Below are 21,475 nucleotides of genomic sequence, written 5' to 3'. Positions count from 1 at the left end.
TTCCCTTTCGTATTTCCTTTTTTTGAAGCCTATGACGTTCTGCTGGGTCACAGTCCTCGTTTATTCCACTTCTCCTCCTACACCACTTTTCGTGCTTGATACTCTGTTTCCGCCTTGGTGTCGTTCATAATTTTTGCAGACATACTTAAACCCGGCTGATGGAGCATTCCCCCCTGAGTTGTTTATTCCTCTTGAAACGAACTCTGGTGCGTTTTGTCCAGACTGGTCTCCCCTCAAAGATATCAATATATGGCAATTGTACAGGCAGCAAAATACAACTCATATTGACGTTTCAGACTGTCCTCGACTCCATCTTGCTGACGTAGCAGTAATGATTGACAGTGATGTGGAGTTTAAATGGTGATGTCACACTCGGGGAGGTTGCTGGGTCCTACAAACAGAGGACTTTCACCCAGGTATTTTATGTAACTTGACTGTTCGGTGATTTGAGAGTGATTTGTGAACCAATTTACATAACTTCTGATTTTTTACGTAACTTCTGAGGGTCATGTCACTCTCCTAATACTTCACTTCTATCATTTACATCATTTATTTACTGTTTTAACTAGGGGTGCACTGATCAATCGGCACCGATTTCCTTAATTTTGCGGTACCAGCGATCAGCCGATTCTTTTAGGTCAAACCAATCTTATCTAGCGATCTTATCTACCTCCGAAGCAGTGCTCCCAACTTTGTTGCTAAATTTAGCAACTTTTCAGTCCCCCTTAGCAACTATTTTTCAAGAAAGCGAATGGAGACAAATTCAGCGACTCCTTCTTAACGAGACGGAGACTGGCTCGTTTTTCCCCTCCAGATATGATGAACTATTCGATTTTTTATGATTTAATGACCATTCAAATATTCGAAAGTCGTTGCCCATCCCTAGTTGTATGTATGTTGTACTATAACGAAACCAAAAATTAAGGACACTTTATTTATGGTTGCAGTTCTTTTGTTAGTTTGTCCTATAAATTGTTGCTATTTATTTTAAGTTCAAAATTTTATTAACTACCTCAGGCATTGTGATGTCCTTTATTTGTTAAAGAAAAATACTGCTGTTTTATTGTTTTTCAATAAAATATTGAATTAAATTATTATTATTATAATTAGATATTAAATTAGATCCAAACATTGAAGGTGTACGCTGTGAGTTATAAAAAAATCGGTATTGGCCAAAATCGGAATTGGCATGTCAGGCTTTTTAAAAATCGGTGATCGGTGATCAGCCAGAAAATTGCAATCGGTGCACCCCTAGTTTAAACTGCCTTTTATAACGCATAACCAGAAACTTTTTTGCCCTAAACCTAGCTCAGTGGTTTTTTAGCCTAAATCCACAGAAAGCCCAGATGCTCATAGGAGTCTATGGGTGGTGCTGACTGACGATCTGTTCTGTTGTTCAGGTTGGAGATCTGGTTAGTTTTGTCTGACGGTCCGTCTGGTTTCTGCTGCTGTGAACACTCAAACCAACTCTGGTGGACCAGAGAAGAACTCTGCTCCTCTAAAAATGGGGGTCCAGGTTCTCAAGGTTGGTTCTCTGCAGGTGAGAACGCAGTCCAAACCAAAAGAAGGAAGAAATGTGAGAATCAGCAGCAGGAGGAAACATCTCTCTAATGATAAAGGAAATATCCAAATATGGTCAGACCATCACAGAACAATGATTCAGCCTCAGAATGGATCAAAAACTCACCAACAACACATTAAAGTGTAAACAGTGTTGGGGCGTCCCGGTGGCTCACACTGGTAGAGCGCTTACCACTAAGGCTGAGTCCTTGCTGCGGCGGAGACGGGTTCGAATCCGGCCTGAGCTCCCTTTGCTGCATGTCTTCCCCTCTATCACCCCCTTTCACTCTATCACTTTCAATAAAGCATAAAAATGCCAAAATAAATGATCTTTAAAAAAAAAAAAGTGTAAACAGTGTCACAGATTCTGAAGGACATTTGTTTACATGAAGCTCAGAGTGAAGAAACCAAACAGGAACTACAGCTTCCTTGTTTGACCTTCTTGTTAAAAACCAAACTGACCCAGTTTGGAGCCGAACTAGAAACCAGAGTTGGCCTGTTTGTCCTTTACAGAGTGGAGAAATACCTCAGAGTGTCCTGAGCCAAAGAGCTCCAGAAGGAACACTGTAACTGCTTTTAGTCGTATTTATTCCTTCAGTATTTATGCAGCAGCACATGGATGCAGTCCTGGAGTTTGTCTTGTTGATGAAGCTTTCTTGGAGGTTTATGTGTTGAGTAGAAGTTTTCAATGAGCGGCAATTAAAAAGGAAATGAAAGTGAGTGATGCAGCTGCTGGTCATCAGGTTACTGTCCGGGAGAAATCCAGCAGAAAATGAACATTTATTACTTGGGGAGGCGGATGGGGCGAACAAGCGGAGGACTTTCACCCAGGTTTTTTTTATTTTTTACGTAACTTCTTTGGCTTTCACCAGGAGACGTAACACCCCCCCCCCTCCCCCCACCCCCAAAATGAAAACAAAAAAGTCATAAAAGACCACAAGTACAGACACTATATGACCAAAAAAAGTAATAAAGGATAAAGGACAAAAAGAAAGGACACAAAATGACAAAATGACAAAATGAGCGGTGATTAAAAAGGAAATGAAAGAGAGTAATGCAGCTGCTCGTCATCAGGTTACTGTCTGGGAGATATACAGCAGAAAATGAACATTTATGGAGTCACTTCACATTCAGAGATCTCCTGTTTTCTCTCTCAGACGTGTGTTGAGTGAAACAGGGTCAGTGTAACGTGAGCTCGGCCATTTATTGTGTTTATATATTCTGTATGTGTGATTTACAGGAACCTCGCACAGGTACGCTGAGAGATCTGTGAGAAAGAAAACAACCAGAAAAAACGAAATAACTGGATTCATATTAAACTAATCTAAACTTGTAAAAATAAAGCATGCAAAGTGAGAAACAGTCGGTGTCTAAGGTTTGACTTGGCAGCTATTTAACATCTAGGATCTGTACATTGAATATTTCCGTGCTCATGTATGTGTTGAGGACATTTATGACCTCTGTCCCCCCGTCTGTCCCGTTAAAAGACAACACACAGAGCTCTGCAGCAGTGAAATGAAACTTCTGGAACGATCTCTGAGAACTTTTGTTTTTACATGCAGGAACATATTTCTGTTGCTAGGCAGAAACTGGAGCCAACAGCCCGAGATGACTATCTGAGAGCTGCAGCTCACCGAACAATATATCAGGAAACGCTGCTTTCAATGGAGCAACTTTACTGCTAAATCTATTTAACATGACATCAGACAGACTGCAACACAAAGGAGAGAGAGAGAGGGAGAGAGAAGGAGAGAGAGAGAGAGAGAGAGAGAGAGAGAGAGAGAGAGAGAGAGGAGGAAATCCAAATATCTGACGAGAGTTTAAAGAGCATCATAAATCTGCAAGGATAAAAAAAGAGGAGAGGAGAGGAGAGGAGAGGAGAGGAGAGGAAAAAGTTCCTTTATTCACCCATCTTGCAGGATGAAAACATTTAATTTCCAATCAATACAGGGTAGTAGTCCAGTTGACAGAAAGGTGAACCCAGAAATGTTGAGTACACCAAAGTTTTATGATAGAAATACACAGTATGGGTCCCCAGCATGCAGAAACTGCTGGATGCTAATTTGCGTATGGGCAATTTGTGTAACTAAGCTAATTACCATAAATTAGCATAATCACATATATTGATCATATTATAGGAGCTGCTTGGCCAAAATAGACAATGTTATTATGTTTTTAGGGGTTACTGGAGATGCTGAGTCCATATCTGACATTTTCAAGATTCAAAATGACTATTTATACCTGGTTTGGTCACGTTTTTACTCTCATTAAGCTGAGCTGAGTTTTTTGGGGCGATTTAGACAGATTTTTGGAAGATAAAAATGTTCAGTGTTCAGGAATAATTTGGATCCTCAAGTTATTTCTGAATTCCACAATAACTGTAACACTTGAAGTAGTATTGGGCATCAGCTGCGGGTAGGTCCAATACACCATTCACTCGTAGTTTCACAACTTCAGCCCAGTCATCCTGTCGCTCCTCACATTTAGATAAAATCACATCTTTGAATTATGGAACAACAGGCCTTTCTAAAGTCTCACATTGTTTGACTGGATTCCACCTATCAGAGTGTTTGGGGTCTTTAGGTTCGCAACGCAAACACTGTTTTGAGTACTCAAAGGTAGAGATTGGAGACATACAATTCATTTTCCCAGCAGACTCTGACTACAGTCTGACTTGCGTGAGCTCATACTTCTAGTCCTAGAGGTGTATGATCTATAACACGATTTGTGACACGATATGGATGCTGACAAAGCACCATGATTAGCATTGAGGTTTGACAAAGTCTCATGTATAGCTGTGTCTCCAATCTCTAAACTCTTTTTAAGAAGAGTAGCTATTCCTTTGGATCCAGATATTTTGAAGTCGTCTTCCTTGCCATCGCAGGGCGCAGAGACAGACATTTCTTTTTTGACATGTTCAACTGATTAAATCACCTTTGTGTGATTTAAATGTACTTGATACGAGACTGATATATCGATGCTTGTAAGCTGCAATAACAGTTAATGTTGAATGATTATACCAGCACTTGAATATAACTCAAGTCCTTCCTCCCGTGCCAAAATAATTATTAAAAGCGTGGTGTTTTTTTTTTTTTTTTAATCTCAAGGTCAAGGTAGCCTGATTGACAATGTTTATACCCTAGACAGAAGACGTGACAGAAGAACGATATTGTTGGGGATTGCTCTCAGACCGATTTTCACAAAGACAAAGAGAGACTTTAAAATGTTCTTGATACGAGACTGATATATCGATGCTTGTAAGAGCTGCGATAACCGTTAATGTTGAATGAAAAATAGCCGGATTTAGCATCGCTTCAGTGAACATGACTGATAATGTTCACCCTGCATACTGTAGTTGTGGAGCGATAAATGCCCCTTCACTTTCTATTAGACATGGGTGATAAAGCAATAGGAGCGATAAAACACTTGAGCGATAGCTGTAAAGCTGTAAATGAGGGTTGAACAGCTCAACTTTATGCAAATAGCTAGCAGCGATTCGGCTGTAAATGACCTAACAACCAATTGGATCGTATTGAAGACAAAGATAGAACATTCAAATTCACGTGATGAACGATGAGGGCACAGTTACAACAATGAAGAACGATATCGTTGGGGATCATATCCAGACTGATTTTCAGAAGGACAAATAGTTGTCAGCTAATCTAAATCTGTGGAATGTTAGCAATCACATTAATCAACATGGGGATGCTAATATCGTTTATTTTTTTTAGATAGCGTTCCCATTCTGGGCACCCCTTAACATAGTGTATACCAGCTAGCATAGCTACTCTCAGTATGTGGAGCAGCGTTCAGGGTACAAATGGCGTAGATTACAGAAGCAACTATCAAAGTTCCATGACACAGTTTTGCAGTAAAAAATTACAAATAAAGACAAAGATATTTGAACAAATATAATGTCTCAATATTTACACCAATGTACTTTAACTCTCTTGAAAGTGCAATGTATAGGTACGTGAATTACATCAAAATTAATTTGGAAATGAATTTAAATCTGCCCAGATCAATAGCAAATGGTTTTTAAATGCCCATTTCAAATGTTTAAATGTCAGAAATGGATTCAGCATCCCAAGTAACCCCACAAAACATGCTAACATTATATTATTTCCCAATATAATCTCCCAACCAGGAAGTGCCTTAAACCTGCAATCCACCGAAAATTCCAGTAGGGGGTGCTAAGTTTGGATGCAAAAAAAATCTGCCCATTCATTTCAGTGCAAAATTTGAAAACTTCTGACTTGATTTATTACCTCAGAAAAAATTTTCAGGACAACACTATGGTCTCAATCGCTAGTAAAAAATCATCTTCAAGACAATTTGATGTCAATAGTTCTAATAATGGCCCCATTTAGAAGAAAATAGAAGATAAAGAATCGTATGATTTGGGGCGGGGCTACCTTTGATTGACAGGTCACTAACAAGGCGAGCCGTCACCAGTAGAGAAGCAGAGCAATGCGTATCCACGGCAACTTGTCAATAAAGTTATATATAACGTTATATAGATAGAAAAATGTCACACTGTATTTTCAATTAATGACAGTTTATTTGAACGTTTTGTTCAGTAGAAATGTCTTGTTCAGTGTTTGGTTGGACTAACAGACACTCCAAGGAGTTGCTGCTCAGTTTTCTGAGGTAAGAAAGATACATTTTGTTTTTGTTTAGCCAAAACTAACATCCCTGTCAATGTTCCAATTAATGCTAACATGAATTAGCAGCGGCTTCTCTCAGTCGGGTTGCCGGTGTAGAGAGGTGTGTAGTCAGTGCCGTCAGATCCCTCTCGCGGTCCTCCACAGTCCAAATATGGTCTGCCCCGCGTATCGGAAACAAGATGGCGACGCAAGATGGCGATGAGTGTAACGCTGAACTCGAGGCTTCCAACGGCAGTCCACAAACCAACGGGTGACGTCACGGTGACTACATCCATTATTTATATACAGTCTATAGTTTTGAGATACGTTTTATCTCATTTGGTGTGTGTGTGTGTGTGTGGGAGGTATGTGAACCACTTTACAAACTGTTCTAACATCCCTGGTTTACATTTATTGTCTGAATATTAACTTAACTTGTGCTTATTAAACATGAGGTTTACAGCTTTGCTTTCATCGATTCATCTTTTTAAACCCTGATTTCTCATTGTGCTTTTGTATTTACTTTATTTTATGTTTTATTTTGATGAAACCCTGTCACAATAAAAGGCAGTACAGTTGCTGAACATTTTGCTGTGGCTCCCAGAGGAGGGCTGGTAAAGCCTCATGGGAGCTGTAGTTGTTGTATGTTGAGTATAAAGATGCTCAGATTTCACATCCAGTATTGGAATGTAACAACATTTTATACTATTTATTTCTTCTTCTTTTTTTTTTTTTTTTTTTAGCTTTTTTCTATTCTGTTATATTTAGTTTTATTATTCTATTCTTTTTTTTATTATCTTAATCTGTTAACTCAATAAAGGAATATCTTATCTTATCTTACTCAAATTCTGCACTGAGGGACAATTTTGAGGCACTTTACTCGAGTATTTCTATGTTATGCTACTTTATACTTCTACTTCTGAGAGGTAAATATTGAACTTTTACTGCAATATATTCATTTTACAGCTTAATTTACTTTGTATTAGATACAAAGATGCAGAGAGGGCGAGTGTGAACGGCTGTAAATAATAAATCAAATGTAGAAGACAGTCTTAAATCAGAGATTTGTGAGGTTTGTTTCCTCGCCAACACACACACTCACCATATATGAGGCTACACCACAAAACTCTCACTGCATTCTCAGTTAACAAGCTGAAATCAAGTCTCTCATTATCACACACACACACACATGCACGCACACATACACACAACCACACACACACACGCACGCACGCACGCACACACACACACACACACACACACACACTCTCTCCTCTGGCGTCAGGCCTCATTTTGTGGCCAGCGGACATCATTAGTGGGGGATTGTGGGAGAGGAAGAGGGAATTCTGGGTGTTTTTCTTTGAGTTTTTTAATGCTGTGACCACAGAGAGAGAAACCACGGCACAATAAAAACACTTTAATACGACTGAGAGAGAATGAAGAGAATAAAGAGACAGACAGACAGACAGACAGACGGAGGACAGAGGGTCAGGAAGAAGACATCAGCTCACAGAGAGAGAAACAAATAATCTGATAATTAGAGACAGAAGAGAAACTCTTTAATGTGGAACGAAGTCAAAACATTTACAGGAAAAAAAGCAGAGATAATAAGAGAATAAAACACAGAAAAGAGAACGCTTAAAGGATCAATCCAGACTGTATGAATTGGTGATTAATTTACATGCAGTGATACAATAAACAAACTAATAAAATAACTGATCTAGTCAGCGAATTTGGAAGTAATCTGACTACAAATATCTCCACACTTTCACATTATGTGCAATGCATATGGCAAAATCCAGAAATTCTGTATGAATATCATATGCACGCAGAGTTTCTAACACAGCTCCCTAGCAGCTGCAAAACATGGTAAGGTTCACTGTTGTTGTTTTTTGGTAAGTTTTACATATTTTTTGGTCATTTTGTGGGGTTTTTGGGGTAATTTAGTTTAACGTCTGGGTTTGTTTGTTTGACCCGTTCTCCTGCTCTCATTTGAGGTCTTTTGTGTCTTTTTTTTGGTAATTTTATCTATTTTTTTGTTCATTTTAGGCCTTTTTTGAGTCTTATTTGGCCTTTTAAGTCTGTTTTTGGTCAGTTTGTGTGTCTTTTTTGTGTCTTTTGTAATTTTACGTCTTTTTTTGTTGTAAATTTTTGTCATTTAACCTAATTTCTTTGTTTATTTAAAGTCTATTTTTGGTCATTTTTAGTCTTTTTTGGTCTTTTTCTGTCATTTTTGGTCATTTTACATCTTTTTTGGTCATTTTGTGTCTTTTTTGGTCATTTTACATATTGTTTTTGGTCATGTTGTGTCATTTTTGGTCATTTTACATAATTTTTTGTCATTTTGTGTCTTTTTTTGGGAAATTTTATGTATTTTTTTAGTCATTTACATTCTTTTTTTTTTTACGTCTCTTGGCTGAAAGTCCTGGTTTGTTTGACCTGTCCACCTCTCCTCCCTCCCTAACTGACACTTTGTGCTTTATACTCCGCCTCGCCGTCATTCACAATTACTACAGCCACTAGAGGGCACCAATAACTCCAAACGGACACATGCATTGCACGTAATCTGACTATTTAAACTCTGTTATTTGTTGAATATTGAAGAGAACGAGCTGCTTTACCACTTCTGTCTCAAAAACGTCCAGATAAAACTCACTACAGCTGCTTTAAATTACATTTATTTTCATATTTATTCATATAAAATGTAAAATGTAGATGTTGTTGTGGACGCTGCAGCTGAGTTCCCTCCTCAGCTGCACAACATATTTTATCATCTCTTCGTCTCTCAGGGGTTTTAGCTGCTAAATAAACAAACCTAACCCTGACCCCACATGACCCTAGGACCCTCGGACCCCCGGACCCCCGGACCCCCGGACCCCCGGACCCCCGAGTCGGGCCCTCCTTCTACAGGCCAGGGCCAAACCAAACACCACGGGGCCGAGGGTCTGGTTTTCATCGTCATTCAGAGCGAGGCGACTCTTTAACAGAGTGATAAACAGCAGCTGACGGAGAAACATCTCAGATATGCTGCCGATGATGGAGAGGAGGAGGAGGAGGAGGAGCAGCAGGAGGAGGAGGAGGTTATATAACAGTAAAGTGATAAAAGACAGAAAAAGGAACTTGTGAAGAAAAACTTAAAGCTGTTTTTATCAGTTCAGTCCTGAGACATTTGATATTTAAGTTTTTTTAGTCACTAACAGATATTTTAATCCTAGACTTTTGGGCTATTTTATTTTCATTCTGCCATTTAATTAACTTTTACCATGTGTAATTTTTTTTTTCAACACATCCTCACCTATGTGACCTGGGCATTATTTTTTTACTTTGACTTACTGGATCAATATTAAGAACACACACAAAAAAAAAATCAGATTTTCGAAAAAATTATGTTTTCATACTAAATATATTTGACCTTATCTCCAGTTTCAATTGGTCTATCATCATCATCAAACAACTCTACAAATCAAAACAAGAAAGTGATTATAAAAATACATTTTTGTGATATACAGAAAATCCTTCAACATCAAGTTCAAACAGAAAGTATTGTGACTGATTTCCAACACAGATCATGTTCTGTTTATTTAAAAGTTTTGTACATGAGTTTGCATCTTATTTATTTTGATGTCAACATCACATTAACAGATTTCAAAAGGTTTTTATTTCATTGAGAGAAAATAGGTTAGTTAAAATGACTTGGAAATGATTGTATTTGTATTATCTGCATTTTTTGTTGGATTTGTTCAGTCAGATTCTCTCTGATCAGTGCATGGTTAATTATTTAACTGCTTAAACACAAATCTTGTAGTGAAATGAAATTGAATGGAAGTACGAGCTGAGGACTGAGAGTGTGCTCACACATGGAGACAGTTTCTCTTTGAACAGGACGACCTGTAATCAGTGTCAGCACCGAGCCAACATTAACCTGCCGCTGCCTCAGGTGTGTCTGATTTACGGCCGTCAGGAGGAGGAAGCAGCGCTGACGAAGTGGAAACGATTTGAAACGACGAATCTGTGACAGCTGTTTATCAGCAGCGTTCTGCTGTCTGAGTGAACGTCCAACACAAACACTGTCGGCTCCTTTATCGCCTTTATTCCTTTCATATAGCTGTAATTAATCACTTACAGTCTCATAATTTCACTATCAAGAGAATAAATAAGAAGCGGTGAAACGCAAATGCTTTTTAAAGTGGATCTGTTTCACCAGGAAACGTCCTGCTACTGGAAATATCATCTCTTCTTATAGACGTCCTGAAGTTTATCAGCAGGATAAAGATTCACTTCAAACTTCTGGAGTCCAAGAAAGTGTCGGTGCATGATTTCTTCATGACGTCTCGCTGTTAAACCTTCAGCAACGTTTCTGCCGTCAGCTTCCCTCTAAAGTTCTGCCTTCAAACTCCAGTGATAGGCCAAGTCAAACTGGAGATAAGGTCAAATATATTTAGGAAAAAACGTATTGAACCAGATGTTCTCCTCATTTCACCTTTAAGATGTTAGATTTGGAACCAACATTTTTAATTCTTTACAGAAACACAGTGAACAGGTTTAAAAGTGCAAGCACCCGCCGGACCAATCAGAAGTCAGTTACAGCCATCATTCACAATGTCACAGCTCTGTTTTATAAACTCAAATAACTAACTAACTAACTAGAAAATTCACGGTGAAATTTTGACAGTGCGTCAGAGTTTCGTAGTATGGCCCGTCCCTAACTTTTTATAAGAAAATAGAGGTAAACAGATGATTTTCAGGGGAAACGATGCCTGGCTGTGCTGTTGGATTGCAAAACAGAAATAGTAAAGAAAAACTGGCATTCCTTCATATCGATTACTTTCGTCAAAGAATCCCTGTGAAGCTGGACGGAGACATTTATGGTTGCAAGCCATTAAACGTATGGACTCCGAAATTCTCAAATATATATATACATATATATATATATATATATATATATATATATATATATATATGTATATATATAATTACAAATGTGATTGTCTAGGTCCTCAACTTTTAAAAGTCGAGGTGTGTGTCCCTAGAAGGTGAAGAATAAAAATAAGAAAAGTATGACTGCACCTATGCTGCTAACGGCACACTCAATTAAAACCGAACTGATCAGAAAAATGAACAGCTGAACAAACACCGGCATTATTAGAACAGGCTCAAATGACAGAGACATTTATTTGATCTCTACTTTGAGATTTTAGTTTCATGTCCCATCCACTAACATGGAGGGGGCGGGGCTTATAACCTGGACTACAGCCAGTCACCAGGGGGCAATCCAGATGTTTTGACGTCATGTCATCCATCCTGATAAACAGTCTTTGGGACGAACACACAGACTGATGATGCTTCATATGTTTCTTTGCGGCTGTGCCTCAGTTGGTAGAGCAGTTCTCACAGATCGGAAGGTTGGTGGTGCAATCCCTGACCATGGCAGCCTACTACAAAGATACTCAACCCCAAGTTGCTTCCAATGCTGCGTTTATCGGTGTGTGAATGAATTCCCAATGGTGGCAGGTGGCACCGTTAGGGTTGCCTTTGCCACCTATATTGAATGTGTGTGAATGGGTGAATGAGGGCAGTCTGTAGTGTAAAGTTCTTTGAGTGGTCGTGAAGACTAGAAAATCGCTATATAAGTGCAGTCCATATACCATTTACCATGACAAGAACTTTCCTCCCGTTCACACACACAGACTCAAACTACAAACACAATAGGAAGCTGTTCTCTGACTCCAGATATCTCCCTGTCATTACCCATCACCATCCTGGACTCTCTGTGTTGCTACAACTCTTCAGCTTTAATAGGCTTAAAGTAACCCTGGAGACAGCAGACAGTGAAGTGGCTGTTTACACTAATTATACCTGCTGCTGACATTGTACCGAACCCTTCCAAATTAAAAGCGTCTTGTTTGATGCGGAGACAACCCTGCAGACTCTCAGATTTACTGTCACTGTATGTGTAATTCACGCTGCTATTGAGCTATAAAAACATACCTGAGTGCAAAAGTTGAGCAGATCCTCTGACTGCTGTTTGATTTACGACTCATATAACTATCAGTGTGAGCTTCATATGAAAGAGCTGCAGCTCCACGTCCACCCTGAAGACTCTCAGGCAGTAGCTCCGTCTTTATGCACATTTATTATTTCACGTCTCAGGTCAAACTCCGAACTGAACGTTTCCAACAGAGTCAGGAGTACTCTGATGAACTTTGGCAAATTCAAAAGCAATGCACAATATCTGAACTTTTCCACATATCCGCCATAAACTGAAGCAAAAAAAGGAAAAATTTCTGCATGACTAACCCGGAGAAAACCGGCTCCTTTACACTTTGACATTTATTTTTAAAATTGCAGCCCAAAAATTCCACCATACAGCTGACGGAGAGCAGATGATGCTCTGTTTTTTGCAGATAAAAAGGAACCAGTGAAAACGACAGCAGCACGACATCATAACTTTTACTTTGCGGCTCAAACGTCTCACTGCCTCCACGAAGTCTTCTTCTGATTCATAAATAACTCTGAAGGGTTTTAGTTCCCAGGAAACGATAACTCATCACCGAAAACAGAGATATCATAAGGGGAACACACACACACACACACAGTAACAATGAGAAATGTGTGTGTTTGTAAAGACGTTGAGAGTGAAGACATTGTCCCGACTTCAAAGCTCTGTGTGTTTGTGTGTGTGTGAGTGTGTGTGTGTGTGTGTGTGTGTGTTTGTGTGTGTTCTGACCTGCTGTCATGTTGAAGGTCAGACCAGGTTAACAGGCTGAGGAATGTGTGATGTCATCGAGCCTCCTCACAAACAGAGCAGGACCCTGAGCGTGTGTGTGTGTGTGTGTGTGTGTGTGAGCCCTGGTTAGCATGCAGGAGTCGAAGGTCAAATCCTAAATCACAGCGATGGAGAAATGTGAGAACACACACGGAGAAAATCAAAAGGAAAACACCCTCCAACACACACTCATCAGCATGTGTGACATCACTGATGACATCATCAGTCTGACGCCACCCTGATGATGATGTGTTAGACTCTGTGTGAGTCAACTCAGTGTGTGTGTGTGTGTGTGTGTGTGTGTGGTCACTTCAGTTAAAGAACTAAAACCACACTATAGAAAACTGTAATATCCAGTGATAAAGTTCTCACAACTTGTACTTAAGTAATAAAGTAGTATAAAAAGTCTGTTACAACAAAAAGTTAAAATAATTTATTAAATATATAGTAATATTTATTTAATATTATTTCAAATAATATGAATTGTTTTTATTATTGTCATGTATTTATGTATGTATGCATGTATGTAAGTAGGTATTATTATTATAATTATTTCATGTGGTTTTATTATTATTAGGGCCACGGGGCAATTGCACCGAGCACTACTGTTATACTGTGGATTTTTTCTTCTTCCTCTTCCAGACGCAATTTTGTCCCGCTACTAGTCCTACAACTTGAAGAGTTGCAGGACAAATTATATATCAAAACGTGCGGTTTGATCGGAATCGGTGTGCTATTACTTTTCTCTACAGAATACGAATTTTTCGCGACATAAGTCGTTCGTGTAAATGTTCGTGTCACAGTGTGTGACATCATCGCCAGAGTGTAGAGGGAGAGAAATACACAATACACACCCATTATAATCTCAGAATTGAACAGGGATTGATAAAAAACTATATGACCTATCGAAACGTGGATTAATACACCGACCCATTCATTTCAATGCTAAATTTTGGGCAGTTTTTTGCGACTTACATCGCGAAAAATTCGTATTCTGTAGAGAAAAGTAATAGCACACCAATCCCGATCAAACCGCACGTTTTGATAAATAATTTGTCCTGCAACTCTTCAAGTTGTAGGACTAGTAGCGGGACGAAATTGCGTCCAGAAGAGGAAGAAGAAAAAATCCACAGTATAACAGTAGTGCTCGGGGCGACAGCTATTGCTGTATGGGACCAGTGCTCGGTGCGATTGCCCCGTGGCCCTAATAAATACTTGAAAAGGAATGCTTGTTGTAGGTGTGCTCCTTGTATATTATGTAGTATCATAACATTACTAGTATTAATTGTTTGAAATCTCTGAAGAATCTCATCATAGTGTACACACACCGGCAGTAGCCCCCGTGGCCCTTTCAGAATTTCCCCAGAGGAAATTTTCTAGTTATCATTATTATCATTATGTATTAATGTATTTTTATTACCATTATTTTTTATTCATATCATTATTATCATGTATGTATGTATGTATGTATTTATTATTATTATTATTATGTATTTTCATTAATATTATCATTATTTATTAGGGCCACGGGGCAATCGCACCGAGCACTGGTCCCATACAGCAATAGCTGTAGGGACCTAGCCTGGGTATACCCATACTGCCTTGCGTGCTCGAATTTAATTTCGAACCTCCAGGCGGTCTGGCAACCAAGCGAGTTTCTTAGCCCTGTTTTAGGGATCCAATCACAGAGCGGGGAGGGACGGCAAGACGATGACGCGTACTACTCGGCACTTGGAAGCTTGTAGTTTTCTTACGGATCCAACATGGCTGCTGCAGACGCGAAACTCTCTTTAGCTGTAGATGGTGTTTTAAATAGTTTAGAGCGAAAGTTGAAAGGCGAAAGGTCTCTCGGCGGCTCCGCTGTCCCCCGGCTCGTATCGAGATCACCGGTACGAGCCGGCGGTCTCGCCGGTGATCTGGCTACCAGCCGGGGGACAGCGGGGCCGCCGAGAGACCTGCAGCAGCTTGTTTATTGCCCATAAAATCAGTGGATGTGTGTGGCTGAATGACATGAGGGGGAATAAAGCGTGAAAATAAATCTTGCAGAAAGCGAGAACTGGAGAAGCAAAGCAGCAAGCAACACTCTCTCACAGACACACACACAACAAACATCCATTTCTGTTGCTATACTACGTCATCTGGTATAACTGATACGATTGGCTAAGTGCTACCTACAGACGCTTTTGATAGAAATTCTAAACGCCCAATAAACGGCTCCGGAGGATCGTAAACCACACCTCCTCTACGGAGAAACGAATGGTTGGTTTCCAGACCAAATCTCATTTGAGAGGCTAGTAGGGACCTGTTATACTGTGGATTTCTTCTTCTTCCTCTTCCGGACGCAATTTCGTGTGACACACGCGCGTAAGCGCGCACACTCCTCACACATGCATACACATGCTTCAAACACACACGCACGCACGCATGCACACACACACACACACACACACACACACAGGTAACTTTATGTGATTTTAATTATACACACACACACACACAAATACACACAAACACACACACACACACACACAGGTAACTTTATGCGATTTTCCCTAACCCCCCCCCCCACACACACACACACACACACACACACCCTGTGGCCCTTTCAGAAGAGGAAATTTTGTAGTTAATTTATTTATTTATTTATTTATTTATTACAGTGTGAGACATGAGAGACCTTTTTATGCTAATTGATTATTACTTTTCATATATTTGTAAGCATATTCTACCTCTAACTATTTATATATTACCATTATACATTATGCACATTATTATGAACTTTTCTGCCTTTTGTCAAACTGTTTATTCAGTTTTATGTGTTTTAATATGATCTGATAATCAGCTGTTCATTCATCAATAAACCATTTAAATCAGTTTACTTATTGTTGTTAATAAACTTTATTATCAACACATGGCTTCATTCCCTACTGTAACACACACACACACACACACACACACACACACACACACACACACACCACACACACACACACACACTGCATGCTGTCATGTTTGAGTTATGCTGGATGATGTAGCCACTCCGGGACTGTTATGTCTGCCCATCTGGCACTGTGTGTGTGTGTGTGTGTGTGTGTGTGTGTGTGTGACTCAGGACAAGGGAAAGGGGGTTTTCTTATTTTCTCTCCTTTCCCGGACAAAGAAAGAGAGAGAGAGACAGAAACCAGGTCAGAAACTCTGTACGACCCTGACAGAGAGAGAGAGAGAGGGAGGGGGGGCTGAAAGGAGGTGAAGGAGGTTTGGGGAATTTTTGAGCTGTAATTGTCTCAGTAACAACTAATTAAGTTCATTAACTTAAATCTAATTAACTGACTGGAAAGAGACAGATAGATGGAGAAGAGAGCGAGAGAGAGAGAGAGAGAGAGAGAGAGAGAGAGAGAGAGAGAGTAAGGAACTCTCTCTCTCTCTCTCATACAATATTTCCCATGAGAACTCGGGCAGGAAGCCTGGATGGAATGAAAACTGTGTTTGACTGTTAGTGTTTGAGTGTATGTGCTCGTGACATTGTTCTTCAGTGTGTGTGTGTGTGTGTGTGTGTGTGTGTGTGCATTTGTTGGAACAAACACAAAGAAAGTGAAGTGTGAAAACAGGACTCTCAGCAGGGTGGAGGGTTATATGTGGTGTGTGTGTGTGTGTGTGTGTGTGTGTGTGACATATTTTAACAGCTTCCTTCCCAGGCTCTCAAAGCCCCTCCTCCTGCACACACACACACACACACACACACACACTTCATGTCTCACTCTCTTTGTCTGTTCTTCAACGTCTTTAAAAATCAGGCACAATCTTCAACTTCATCGATATTTTCTGTCGTCAGATTGTTGTAAGATCATATGACAGCTGGTTCCTGTTCAAACCCCCAAACCCAATAACAACAGCTCCTTCTGAATCACTGTGTGTAAATCAACCCTTCTTCACTGGGAACTCTTTCTTGGACATTAAAGCACAGTCACAGTCTCAGTATATGAGATATAGACATGTTGGATTTCTGGCTGCAGCATCAGAAGCAGTTATGATCAACTGATGCTGCTGTACGAAAACCGTGCAGACATCACAGAACTCATCTCAACTCGCCCTCACCTTCGCCATTACCTGCAATGCATACAATACAATCCAGTTCTGTGTGCATATGATACGCACTAAAAGCAGCGACCCTACCGGCTGCAGGACAACGTCATTTTTACATATGTTTTGGTCATTTTATGGGATACTGGATTCTGGCGTATGCATTGCACGTAACTTAAAGGTCTAAAGTCGTGTTATGTGTAGGCAGAACGGGCTGCTCATCTGTAGTTTTATGCACCTGGTCAGTATAATTTTCACGATGTGCAGACACAGGGCCCTCTAACAGGTAAAAAACTACAAATAAAAGTGAAAAGATGTTAATGATTAACCAAAATGAAAATTCACACTCTTATGTGCAGCACTCCAGAGATATTGTTTGTATATTTAAATTTTCATTAACTTTTATAGTGTCTGATTTTTCTTGTCAGTCCGGTTCAAAGCTTGATAATGAGACAGAATCACACAGAACTCAGTTGGAAAAGCTGTTTTAGTCACACTTATTTTTTTGTTTTTTTTGTGTGTTTTTTGTGTCGGGTATCTATGCAGCAGGGTGGCTTGTCAGGCACTGATCTCATGGTTAATGATCGGTTAAGTGTCAGCTATCAGTGAGAAAAAATATTCTAAATTAGCATCCCTAATTAAAATAAATAACTTAAAGGCTATGTGAGCCAGCAGAGGAAACTTACAGATGTTCTGACACACTGAACTCGTCCTCCAGGTTAATCTCTCTCTGCTCTCTCACAGCGACACAGAAAACTCTGAACCATCGCGCAGAGTCTGGGTTGTAAAAACGGACCATAATGCATTGCAGCAGAGAGTTGTTTGGCTGTTTTGGCTGCATGTGAACATACCAGCGGGGACGGCTGCTGGTTTAAATGAGCGTGACACAGAAACAGGCACTCTCTCTCTCGCAGCATTCCTGCTCTGTAAAACCTGAAGAATCTGGTCGGGTCATATGAGCTCAACAGCTGCTGCACGCTTTCATCCCCCAAAAAACCCAGCAGAGCAATTTTTTATCGTGGGATCGTCCCGGTGGGGATCAAACCTGCGGCTCTGGCAGCGCCGGTGCCTCGCTCCGTTCTGAATATTTCCACCAGCAGCTTATCGCTCGTCTCAGTCAGTCTGACCCACAAGATACTTTCCACAAACTCAAATCCTCTGCATGACTGTCTTGTTTCAACAGTGGAACAAGTTTTTCAGAGTGAAATAAAACTGATCTTAACTGATCGTCTGTGTCAAAATGTGCACTTCCTGCTCACACATGATGAAACGCACCATTAACATGCATCACAAACAAAAACAGCAAATCCAAACAGTTCAATCAGCTGATTTTCATGAGAACTTTCTGCAGAATCTTTGTTCCATCAACAGTCGTGGAATGTATTTAACGATTTATACAAAAGTTACTTTGCAGATCAATATCAATAACACAATATAATCAACTAATACATTATGATCTATAATCATAGATCCAACTGCCAAGCAGTATAAAAATAATTTTCAATGAATGTATATAACACATACATATATATATATATATATATATATATGTATAGGGAAAAGTATAAATATATAGTATATATATTTATATATAGTATAATATATATAATATATAGTATATAATATATAAGTATAAATATATAGAATATATATATATATATAAAATATAGGGAAAGAGACACCAGTTTGTTGTATATTTTAATGCTCATACTTTGTATTATATGAACCTTTGTGCAGTAATTGGATGCATCATACAGGCTGTAGATGACTGGATCCCCCTACATGTATAAACATGAAAGGTTCTCTGTAGAACCACTGTTTTGCTAACCCCAACAAGCCGACATATTCTTCTGAAGTGGTTCTGATTTATGCACCAAAACCACTTTACTCTGGTTAGTGGAAAAGAAGTTCGCCACATTCTGTGACTTCCAACACAGAGCCAGGAACACCTGGCTGCAGACCGGGGTGGGTTCATTAATTTTCTTTTTCTCTATTTTATGTAAAACACTTTGATCAACTCTGTTGTTTTTAAATGTGTTTTATGAATAAAGTTGGATTGGATCCTCCACCTCCAACACCAGCATCACCCACCGGACAGCTCTAATGTTTCATTGCTTTGTCACTGGACAAAACTTCATACGATACTAAATATTAAAATACTTTTAGTAGGACTCGTACAATGACAGTCTGAACGGCTCACTTTGTAGATATGAAACTCTCATTCTAATCCAATGAAAACACGAGTCTTACTTTCAGGTGATTGTACACACTGAACACAAATATTTTCTTCCCTAAATCAGGCACACTGCTCCACATGCAAATATAACACAACTTGGAGGAGATGCATATACGTTGACACTTGGTTAAATTATATTTCATCATGTCTGTTCTAGATGAGAAACAAAAGATACAACACTTATATAACACATAAACCAACTGCATTCTCTCTGTGCATCCACACACACTGCTGCTGTAACAGAAGTGGCTTCTCCTTCAGTCACACACTGAAAGCTTCCATCGATGGCAGAAGGCCGCAGCTGTGTGTGTGTGTGTGTGTGTGTGTGGTGTGTGTGTGGTGTGTGGTGTGTGTGTGTGTGTGTGTGTGTGTGTGTGTGTGTGTGTGTGTGTGGTGTGTGTGTGTGTGTGTGTTACCTGTTGAACTCGTAGATGTCCTCGATGTTGCAGAACAGCGTGCTGACCTGCTCCGGCTTCAACGGCAGAGAGCCATAGTCGATGATGCAGCCCAGATAATCCTGCAGAGAGAAAAAGACATTTGTTAAAACATTAAGTTAGTTTTCATTCAGTGAATAACCAAAAAAACAGTTGCTTTTGTCATTTTGTTTTTTATTTATTTTAACATAATAAAGAGACTGTTCTCCCCTCAAAAACGACTAATATTTATGTTTGAGACTTTTCTCCGCTGCCATCTTGCTGACATTGTAGTAATTAATGACGATGAGGCAGACTTTAAACGGAGGACTTTCAGCAGAAGAACGGGGTTCAGGTCTCTGTGAAACAAAAGTAAACAACTTTTTATGTAACTTCTGTTTTTTATGTAACTCCCGTGGCTTCACTTCCAGCATCTCCATCATTTATTTACTGTTTAAACTGTCTTTTAGAGCCTAACCAGGAAGGTTTCTAACCAGAAGTACAGTACTGTGCAAAAGTTTTAGGCAGGTGTGAAAAAATGTCCAGATGAATTGATGCGGGTTTGAAGGTAAAGGGTGGTCACACCAAATATTGATTTGATTCTTATTCTGTTTTTTGCAAGTTTTGTTAATGTGCCTTATAAAAAAATAAAATATAAATATAAAATAAAATATAAATCAAACTTTTTCAGATAGAGGCGAACAGGAAACCACCTGCTGTCACAGACGCTGGCATCACACAGGAAGTCAAACAGGAAACAACAAAGATAAAAACAGGAAGTTAAGATGCTACAGAGAATTGGAGACAATTTGTGCAGACGGCTGCTCAACACCACGACTGACAGTCTCTGAAAATCACAAATCTTTGACATGAGTTGACTGATGATCGTCATGATGAGTCCAACTGAATGTATAGTCTCTAAAAACTAGAAGCATGACTGATGCAACCTTTTTTAGACCACATCATCCCACAGGCGGGATAGAAACATGTTTTCTTTAAGAGACTGCCAAAAATCCACCTTTTATCATCAAAACAATTTGTAAAAACAGGCTCTATTGTCAGAGTTTGAACTTTCCGACGGCCCTTGAATGTATCATAGGTTATATTACCAAAGTTTCTGTTACAAAAAATGACCAAAATCTGTTTACACAGGGCAGAGAGGAGAGGAAATGATGAAACATGATGATACTTCAATATGTACAATATGTGGAGAAAAATGTCCTTTTTTCTGATTTCTGTCATTCTAACTGTGTTATTCTGCACAAAGACATATTTGAGTTGTTCCCACTTCTAGCCATGATTGTGCTGATTCCATAGAGCTGCAGGACTTATATATATATATATATATATATATATATATATATATATACATATATATATATATATTATATTGCAGTGAAATACAAGGACACAGGGTGGAGAATGTAAAAACAGCAAAAAACACTCTGAAACGGCTCGTTGGGGTTCAGAGGGTTAATAAACTGATAATAAAAGATGATAAATTTAATAAAAATTGAATATAGTCAGCAGTCATTAATAATGTTTCATGACTTTGTCCTGAAACGAACAAACTAAGTGCAGTCGCTCATGTTGTAATGGAAACTTTAAGAAACTAAAATCCATCATCCGATCCTGTCAGAGTCCACATGAGGTCATTTCCTGTAGTAGCCAGTAATTAGATTACAGTGGAGGGGACTCGGGGGCGAGAGAGATGAGATAATAGCAGAGAGAGAGACAGTTTCAAAAGACAAGTCCAGAAACCACAGAGAAGTTT

The 21,475-nt window shown here is 39.3% G+C and overlaps 1 protein-coding gene across 1 annotated transcript in view; it reads right to left on the bottom strand.

Annotated features, from left to right (window-relative positions):
• Nucleotides 1-21,475, bottom strand: part of plekhg2 (pleckstrin homology domain containing, family G (with RhoGef domain) member 2) — a 105,801-nt gene that overhangs the window by 45,542 nt on the left and 38,784 nt on the right. The window contains exon 4 of the mRNA XM_059332110.1: nucleotides 19,705-19,805. Within this exon, the coding sequence (XP_059188093.1) occupies nucleotides 19,705-19,805 (101 nt within the window). The remainder of the gene's footprint in view (nucleotides 1-19,704; nucleotides 19,806-21,475) is intronic.

This window comes from Centropristis striata, chromosome 4 (assembly GCF_030273125.1).
Source record: "Centropristis striata isolate RG_2023a ecotype Rhode Island chromosome 4, C.striata_1.0, whole genome shotgun sequence".
NCBI lineage: Eukaryota > Metazoa > Chordata > Actinopteri > Perciformes > Serranidae > Centropristis > Centropristis striata.
This window is presented reverse-complemented; position numbering and strand designations above follow the sequence as displayed.